The sequence below is a fragment of the Carlito syrichta genome, unplaced genomic scaffold, assembly GCF_000164805.1.
Source record: "Carlito syrichta isolate Samal-C Ts95f unplaced genomic scaffold, Tarsius_syrichta-2.0.1 Scaffold305629, whole genome shotgun sequence".
NCBI lineage: Eukaryota > Metazoa > Chordata > Mammalia > Primates > Tarsiidae > Carlito > Carlito syrichta.
This window is the reverse complement of record NW_007249725.1, coordinates 19253-28998: the sequence shown is the minus strand read 5'-3', so window position 1 is coordinate 28998 and position 9746 is coordinate 19253. Positions and strand designations below refer to the sequence as shown.

At 41.7% G+C, this 9746-nt stretch overlaps 1 protein-coding gene across 1 annotated transcript; it reads right to left on the bottom strand.

Annotated features, from left to right (window-relative positions):
* Positions 1 to 1710: 1710 nt before the first annotated feature.
* Positions 1711 to 9136, bottom strand: LOC103264203 (zinc finger protein 124-like). Its single transcript, XM_021714345.1, has 4 exons — positions 9108 to 9136; positions 5224 to 5350; positions 4518 to 4581; positions 1711 to 1834 (listed from the first exon to the last, which is right to left on the bottom strand). Exons 1-4 carry the CDS (start codon positions 9108 to 9110, stop codon positions 1711 to 1713), a joined length of 318 nt encoding a protein of 105 aa, XP_021570020.1. The 5' UTR covers positions 9111 to 9136.
* Between the last annotated feature and the right edge of the window lie 610 nt (positions 9137 to 9746).

The following is a 9746-nucleotide window of genomic DNA, read 5'->3' as shown; positions in this document are numbered from 1 at the left end:
TCTCACTTTTTTTTTTTTTTAAGTCGGAATCTCACTCTGTTGCCCAGGCTGGAGTGCAGTGGCATGCTCACAACCACCACAGCCTTTCAAGTAGCTGAAACCACAGGTACACACCACCACCACGCCCAGTTAATGTTTTGATTTATTGTAGAGACAAGTCTTGCCAAGTTGTCCAGGCTGGTCTTGAACCCCTGGACTTGAACCTCTTTCCTCAACCTCCCAAAGTGCTGGGATTACAGATTTGAGCCAAAGCGCCTGGCTGTGCACCCCAACTTTTATAAGGTCCATCTCCAGTATGTATGATGCATCTACAATTGAATACGAGAAAAATGAAGGTATTCCAACATTTTTTACATCAATATTAAAGAGTTTTTCTTCAGAATGAATTATTTTATGTCATCAAATACAACCGGAAGACCTAAAAGCCTTACAACATTTCTTATATTCAGGCCATTTTTGATGTGAATTCTTTCACATTTTCAAACCACATCTCTCAGTCATAGGGTATTTTCTCCAATATAATACCTTTTATGTCTTTTAAGGAATCTAGAACAATTAAATATTTTCCTGTATTTTTTCCATTTATAGGGTTTCTCACCAGCATGAGTTTTTCATATTTCAAAATGACTGGAACATAAGACTTTATCACTTTTTTATATTCATAAGTTTCTATCTAGTATAAGTTATTCCATGTTTTCAAAGGTAAGTTGACAGCAAAAGGTTTTACTACATTTTTTACATTTATAGGGTTATTCACCATTATATCTTTCATGTCCTCCAAAGGAACTGGAATATCTGATGGCTTTATCACATTATTTTAAGTCATAGAGTTTTTCTCCAGTATGAGTTCTTTCATGTTTTTGAAGGTAACTCAAATAGCTGAAGGTTTTACCATATTCTTTACATTCATAAGATTTTTCTCAAGTTTGAATCTTTTCTAGTCTACTAAGAGAACAGAAAAAACTAAATGCATTCCCATATTCCTTGCATTCATAGATTTTTCTCTCCAGTATGTTCTTTCATGGTCACAAAGCTGACAGGAACGATTGAAGACTTTACTGCAATCCTTTCATACATTTTTTTCATGTTTTTGAAGGGAATGAACAATAGTAAAATTTTTATCACATTTCTTGCATACATAAGATATTTCACCAGTGTGAGTCATTTTATAGTCTTGAAAAGACGTGAGACAACTTAATGCTTTCTCACATTCCTTATATTCACAGGGTTTCTCTCTATTATGAATTATCTCATGGTGTGGAACAGAACTGCAACAACTAAAAACTTTACCACATTCCTAACATTCACAGGGTTTTTCTCCAATATGACTACATTAATAATTATGAAAGGAACTGGAAAACAGAGGGCTTTCACACATTCCTAACATTTGTATGGCTTCTCTCCAATAAGAATTATTTCATGGTCATGAAGGTAACTGGAATAACCAAAGGCTATCCCATATTTTCTGCATCATAGGGTTTCTCCTGGCATGAGTTCTTTCATGCTTTTGCAAGAAGAGTGGATGAATTACTACATTTCTTACATGCATAAGGTTTAAACAACAACAAGAGTGAGCCTTTTTATGTCTGTCAAAGAATTTTAGATGACTGAATCTTTTCCCACATTCCTTGCATTCATAGGGTTTCTCTTCAATGACTTATTTAATGGGTATGATGCTGAATGGAATGACTGAAGGCTTTCCCACATTCCTTACATTTTAAGGTTTGCCTCCAGTATGAGTTTTTTCATGTCTACAAAGGTTACTGGAATGTCTGAAGACTTTCCCACATTCTTTACATTCATAGGGTTTCTCTCCAGTATGAATTCTTTCATGGTCACGAAGGGAACTGAAATAACTGAAAGCTTTCCCACATATCTTACATTCATAGGGTTTCACTCTACTGTGAATTTTTTCATGCTTACAAAGGTTACCGGAAAGTCTGAAGGCTTTCCCACATTCTTTACATACACAGGGTTTCTCTCCAGTATGAATTCTTTCATGGACATGAAGGGAACTTCGAAAACAGAAAGCTTTCCCACATATCTTACATTCATAGAGTTTCAATCTACTGTGAGTTCTTTCATGATTATAAAGGGAAGAAGACCAAAGAAAGGTTTTCCCACATTTCTTACATGCATAGAGTTTCTCTCCATTATGAGCTTTTTCATGTTTATAAAGGGAAGAACACCAAAGAAAGGTTTTCCCACATTTCTTACATGCATAGAGTTTCTCTCCAGTATGAGTTTTTTCATGTTGTTGAAGGACACAGAAATACATAAAGGCTTTCCCACATGTCTTACACTTATAGGGTCTCTCTTCAATATGAATTTTTTCATGCTTTTGCAAGTAAGAAGAAAGCATGAAGGCTTTACTGCATTTCTTACATACATAAAGTTTTTCACCAGTATGGGTCTTTTTATGTCCTTTGATGGATTGGAGAGAACGGAATCTTTTCCTACATTCCTTGCATTCATAGGGTTTCACTTCAGAGTGAACATGTTTGTGTCTTTTAAGAAAACTAGGAAAATGAAATGCTTTCCCACATTCCTTACACTCATAGGGTCTCTCTCCAATATGATTTTTTTCATGCTTTTGCAAGTAAGAAGAAAGCGTGAATGCTTTATTGCATTTCTTACATACATAAAGTTTTTCACCAGTATGGGTCTTTTTATGTCCTTTGATGGATTGGAGTGAACGGAATCTTTTCCCACATTCCTTACATTCATAGGGTTTCACTTCAGAGTGAATAAGTTTGTGTCTTTTAAGAAAACTAGGAAAACGAAATGCTTTCCCACATTCCTTACACTCATAGGATTTTGTTCTAGCATGATTTCCTTCATGTATTAGAAAAGAACGAGGAAAATTGATGGTTATACTTCTCTGTTTACATTCATAGGGATTATTTATAGTGTGAGTTCTCTGATGTATTTGAAATAAATTGTGAAAATCAAAGGCTTTCCTACATACTGTATATTTATAAGGACCATTTCCAATGTGAGTTACCCTGTGTTGTTGAATACTCATAAGAGAAACAAAGGTTTTCTGACATGGTTTACATTTATATGAATTCTGTTCACATTCCTCACACTCATAGGGTCTCCATCCAGAGTGAGATAAGATGTACCTATGAAAAGATGAATTACATAAGAACACTTTCACACATACAGCAGTCATGGTTTTACTCCAATAAAATGTTTCTTGTTCATTTAAGATTTGGAATCTGAGCCGGACTCAGTGGCTCAGCCTGTAATCCCGTGCCTTTAGGAGGCTGAGGTGAGTGGATTGCCTGAGCCCACGGGTTCGAGACCCGCCTGGGCAGCTTGGCGAGACCTCATCTCTACAATAAAATCAAAATGAGCCGGACGAGGTAGCGCACACCTGTAGTTCCAGCTACTTGGAAGACTGAGGCGGAAAGATCGCTGGAGCCCAGCAGGTCGAGGCTGCGGTGGCCGGGAGTGGCCACTGCCCTCCAGTCTGGGCAACAGAGTGAGACTCCAACTCAAAAAAAAAAGATTTGGAATCTGGCTGAAGGTTACTGTACACTATATTCTTTGCTTTTACACAGTATTTCTAACATATGACTCTGTAAACCATGACAATCACATTATTATAGTTTGGTTCATTGATTTTCTATTTTATTAACAGGTCTTGAACTTATACATGAAGTCCCCCATATACAAATGAATTTGGTTCCAAGATCACATTTATAAGTCCAATTTGTTTTAAGTTCAACAAAGTTAGCCTAAGAACCCAACTGACACAGCTGTATAGACTGTATATATTTATCTAGCTATACTGACACCTGGTAGAGAGAAAAAAAGGCAGATATGCATGGTTCAACTTTGTGACTTGAAGGTTTATATGTAGCAGACTTACTGTCTTGCTAGTAGTATCAGGGAAAGTACAGGTTTTTTGTTGTCAGTAAATGGACCGTTTACTTTGCAACAAGGCTACTTCCACCATAGCTATTATCAAAGCAGTTATATTCATATATGCCATTTCTTAGACTGTGTCCAGTGATCAACTTTGCAGTGAATATCTATGTTACATTGATATATATTTTTGGTGACCATCTCATAAGGATAAATAATTTTATGTGATACTTACTTGTCTTGTTTCCTCATTTTAAAAATATAATGGCGAGCCGGGCTCGGTGGCTCAGCCTGTAATCCCGTGCCTTTGGGAGGCTGAGGTGAGTGGATTGCCTGAGTCCGCAGGTTTGAGACCTGCCTGGGCAACTTGGCGAGACCTCATCTCTACAATAAATCAAAAAATCAGCCGGGCGTGGTAGCGCGCGCCTGTAATTCTGGCTACTTGGAAGGCTGATGTGGAAAGGATTGCTGGAGCCCAGCAGTCGAGGCTGCGGTGACTGGGAGCGGCCATTGCACTCCAGTCTGGGCGACAGAGTGAGACTCCAACTCAAAAAAAATAATAAAATAAAATAAAATAATAATAAAAATATAATGGCATGCTAAGATTCCTTTAAGAGATATTGCTTCCTGCCACAATTCCAAATTACCTTAGATTTCTCCAAGAATTTTTGTACTGATCTTCAATGATCTGGTCTTCCCATTTAGTTCCTAAAATGTGAACCCCAAAAATATAATGATTAGAAATTATTAAAAAATTACTAGAGGCTAGGTGCTATAGAATTCATATTACAAATAGATCCCCAATGTGGCAGTGTTGGGTGACAGGGCCTAGTGGGAGGTGTCTGTGTATAGGTGGGGCGGGATAGCCCTCATGAATAGATTCAGTATCTCCCTAGGGAGTGAGTGTGTTTTTGCTCTTGAGCCACCAGATTGGTGACCAAAGAGCAGGTTGTTATAAAAGCAAATTTAGCTTCGTAGACTCACTCTTCCTCTTTCACCATGGATCTCTTGGTATACACCCACTTCCCTTCTGCTTACTGCCATGAAGGGAAGTTTTATAAAGCCCTCACCAGATGCAGCTTTCTAATCTTGGACTTTCCAGTCACCAAAATTGTGAATTAAAACAAATCTCTTTTCTTTGTAAGTTACCCAGTCTCAGGTATTCTGTTGTAGCAATACAAAGTGAACTAAGACACTAAGTTCATTGTATGCCTTGATGATGCCTGATTCATTCAGTAAATTATTCCTTTTCCACCTCCCAATTCATGTCACAGCATTGATGACCATAAAACACTTATTCTCTTATTGATCAAGTAAAAAAAAAACAAACAAAACCATTGTCATTCTTACCTATAGAAGCCAAGTTCCTAAAGGTTTCTTGCATCACATCTTTATAGAGATTCTTCTGGGAAGGATCCAACAAAGCCCACTCCTCCTGGGTGAAGTTCACAGCCACATCCTCAAAGGCCACCAAGTCCTAAAACATCCCACATATGTGCAGAGGAGGATGGGTGAGAGTGACAGCACTGGAACTCTTTAGTCAGTTTATAAGACCTTCACATGAGCCAGGTCTGGGTTTTTTATTCAGGTTAGGTAGAATGCTAGGGTGAGAATTCACTCCCATAGACAGGGTTTTGGATGGTTTCCATCTCCAGCCAGTGACAAAAGAGAAAGGACAAAGACTTTTCATCTTATCTTGATGTAGAGCCACAAGTGAGAGAAAGAGAGTTTAGGATTAAAAAAAAAAAACAAAAAACTGTTGGCTGGGCTCGGTGGCTCAGCCTGTAATCCCAGCACTTTGGGAGACCGAGGTGAGTGGATTGCCTAAGCCCACGGGTTCAAGCAACTTGGCAAGACCTCATTTCTACAATAAATCAAAAAATTAACCGGGCATGGTAGCGCACATCTATACTTCCAGCAACTTGGAAGGCTGGGACAGAAGGATCACCTGAGTTCAGCAGGTTGATGCTGGGGTGACCGTGAGCAGTGTGCCACTGCACTTCAGCCTGGGGGACAGAGTGAGACACCGACTCAAAAAAAAGAAAAGAAAAGAAAAGAAAAGAAAAGAAAAAGACTCCCACTATCAATACCAATGAATATTAAAAGGACCATAAAATAATATTAGAAACAATTTCATTAACACATATTTGGCAGATGAAATGGATCAATTTTTGAAAGAAACAATCTACCAGAACTCATACAGAAGAAATAAACAACATGAAATAGGCCTATATGTATTAAAGAAACCAATCAGTAACTAATAGCTGTTCATAAAAGGAAAGAAGACCTAGATGATCACACTGGTAAATCCTGCCAAACTTTTAAGGAAGAAACACCAATTCTCTACAATGTCTTCCAGAATAGAAGCAAATATTTTCTAATTCATGCTATGAGACCAACATTATCCTACTACCAAAACTATAGAAATACATTATAAAAGAAAGCTAAAGGCTCAATCTAAAAACACATAATATAATTACACGCCACAACCAAGTTGAAATTATTACAGGTGGGCAAGTCTGATTCAAATTCATAAATTAAATAATGTAATCCATCACATAAATAACCTAAAAAGCAAAAATCATATAATTATGTTGATAGTTGCAGAAAAATCATAAGGCAAGAAAAGGGAGGGAGATGAGACATTAAGATTGCAAAAAAAGCAGGGCACAGTGGCTCATGCCTATAATCCCAGCACTTTGGGAGGCTGAGGTGAGAGGATTGCCTGAGCCCATGGGTTCGAGACCAGCCTGGGCAACTTGGTGAAAACTCATATCCACAATAAATAAAAAAGTCTGCCAGAAGTGGTAGCGTGTGCCTGTAGTTCCAGGCTGAAGTGGAAGGATCACCTGAGCCCAGCAGGTCGAGGCTGCTGTGGCTGTGAGCATGCCACTGTACTCCAGCCTGGACGACAAAGTGAGACTCCAACTCAAAAAGAAAAGAAATGAAAAGAAAAACTATCTGGGTGTGGTAGTGTGGTGCCTGTAGTTCCAGCTACTTCAAAGGCTGAGGAGGAAGGATCACCTGAGTCCAGTGGCCGTGAGCGTGCCACTGCACTCCAGCCTGGGTGACAAGTGAGACTCCAACTAAAAAAAAAAAAAAAAAGCCGGGCTTGGTGGCTCAGCCTGTAATCCCGCGCCTTTGGGAGGCTGAGGTGAGTGGATTGCCTGAGCCGGTGGGTTCGAGACCCGCCTGGGCAGAGAGACCTCATCTCTACAATAAATCAAAAAATCAGCCGGATGTGGTAGCGCATGCCTGTAGTTCCAGCTACTTGGAAGGCTGAGGTGGAAGGATTGCCGGAGCTCAGCAGGTCAAGGCTGCGGTGGCCGGGAGCGCCACTGCACTCCAATCTGGGCGACAGAGTGAGACTTCAACTCAAAAACAAACAAACAAACAAAAAAAAAAAGAAAAAAAAAGAAAGAGAGAAAATATTATAGCCACTTTGAAAGACAATCTTAAAATGAGAAATAAAGTCTTACTGAGAGAGGAGATAGGCAGACAGAGAGGGAGGGTCTTGAGGAGACTTACCACCTGCGGAACGTCCCCTTCACCACCTCCATTATATAACTATTGGCAGGAAATGTTGTGAGTGTGGTTAAGAACATCCTTCCAACCCAGGATGTACTGCTAAATGGGACTTTTTGCTGCTTAAAGGCAGGCGCAGTAGCTTAATTAAATGTCCTAACTTGGCCTTGGCTTATTATAATTTTTTTTTTTTTTTTGAGTTGGAGTCTCACTCTGTCATCCAGACTGGAGTGCAGTGGCCGCTCCCGGCCACCGCAGCCACAACCTGCTAGGCTCTAGCAATCCTTCCGCCTCAGCCTTCCAAGTAGCTGGAACTACAGGCGCACGCTACCACGCCCGCCTAATTTTTGATTTATTGTAGAGATGAGGTCTCGCCAAGTTGCCCAGGCAGGGCTTGAACCCGTGGGCTCAGGCAATCCACTCACCTCAGCCTTCTAAGGCACGGGATTACAGGCTGAGCCACCGAGCCGGCTTTGGCTTATTATAATATCATTAACATAGCATTAGCATTGAGGCTTTACACCCCCTTGAGTGGGCTTTTCTGTGATACTTATGGGTAATATTTAAGATGGAGTAACTTTGGTCAAGGACCCGCATGCGCAATAAAAATTGGGAAGTAAGGGGCAGATGAGATGTAAATGAGAGAAACATCCCCCAAAAAGATAAGATAAAAACCACAAAAAAACTCCTAGCACTGGGATAACCCATTTGGTACCTACTCCCTTTTTCTAGAGAGCTTTGTTGGTTAATAAACTCCTTCTTTCACTCATCCTTTGGTGTTCACATTCCTTAATCTTCTAGGTCGTGGGATAAGAACCTGAGGTTGCTGATTTAAGTTTACAGTGGAGTTCAAAACACCTACAACATTACCATTCGATTCAGCAATTGTACTCCTGGGTATTTACCCAGACAAGTTAAAAACTGATGCCTACCCAAGTCTTCACAGAAACATTTATAGCAGCCTTATTCTATACATGTCGAAAATTAGAAGCAACCAAGATACATCTTTCAATAAGTGAATGGATAAACTGTAGTATATCCATACAATGGAACACTATCCAGAAAATAAGCTATCCAGCCACCAAAAAGGCGTGGAGAGATCATGAATGCGATTACTAAGTGAAACAAGATAGTCTGAAATGGCTACATATGATTCCAAGTAAATAACATTCTGGAAAAAGCAAAACTATAAAGACAGTAAAAAGACCAATGGTCGCCAGGGATTTCGGTAGCAGTGATTAGGCTGGAGGGCCAAGGTGATGGATTTGGGAGCCTGCTTTCCATACATTTGGCAGCCGCAGGGTATAACAGGTGACCCCTGGAAAGAAAGGAGAAACGGGGCACCCCAGGGACCACAGCTCCTCCCACGCACAAACCAAACCCTGGGTCGGGACTCTCCCCTCTGACACTCCTGTGGTCCCCGCACAATCTGACGGAGACACGGAGCTGCAGACGCAGAGCAGCCAGGAGGGCTCCATGCCGGGGCAAAGGCACTGCGCAGGGACGGGAAAGGACTCCCAGGGTCCCGGCTGCAGTCCCAGCCCCACTCGGCGACCATGGAGAACTGAGGGCCGACCTGCGCTAGCAGGGACCTGGGTCCAAAGACTCCAAGGCTGACAACCGGAAGCCCGTGTCCCGCCACAGCCGGTTCCTGGCAGGTTCCAACCGGTCTCCTTCTCCACCTCTGGTCATCCGCCGCGCGCACTCACCATTCCCCGGCTTCCGGAGTGTTCTGGCGTCTTGCCGAAGGATCTCCCAGTACTGCAGGTCGCGGGGTGACAGAGGCTGCAGCAGGGCCACCCGGGTCTACCGGAAAACAGGAGAGGAAGCGGAGAGGAGACGCCAACTCCACGGGCGGGCTAGACAGAGGACCAGACAGAGCCCGGAAGCCGACTTCGCCTCCCGGGTTGCGCGCCTGATTGGACAGTTTCCACCCCAGCGCCGCTGATTGGATAGGGCTTCAGGTTGAGGGGGCGGAGCCTGGAGGGAGAGGATGCTTTCCTATACTGGCTGAATGAAGCCAAAACCACAGGTTTTTGGCTGCAACTGGGAACTAGCTCTGCTTGGGGGTGGGGGACACACAAAAGGGGACCTCCCCAAAAAACCGGAATTATTTCTTGGAGGGCGGCCCATTGCGGTACAGACTTCCCCTGCTAGGTAAATGTTCTAGGAACCCATGGGCATTAGTGTGCCGGTTTCGTTGTTGTGGGAGACTGCGTTAGGCTGCAGTGAATTTTTGTTTAGAGATTCTTTTTTTTTTTGAGTTGGAGTCTCACTCTGTCGCTCAGACTTGGTGAGACCTCATCTCTACAATAAATCAAAAAATTAGCCGGACGTGGTAGTGCGCG

What these genes read in the sequence shown, in the direction of transcription:
- LOC103264203 (XM_021714345.1), bottom strand. An exon ending in TAGGAACTTGGCTTCTATAG is followed by an intron (nt 4,582 to 5,223) that starts GTAAGAATGACA and finishes TTCACATTTTAG; the next exon opens with GAACTAAATGGGAAGACCAG. An exon ending in TCTTGGAGAAATCTAAGGTA is followed by an intron (nt 1,835 to 4,517) that starts ATTTGGAATTGT and finishes TCCCTTCGTGAC; the next exon opens with CATGAAAGAATTCATACTGG.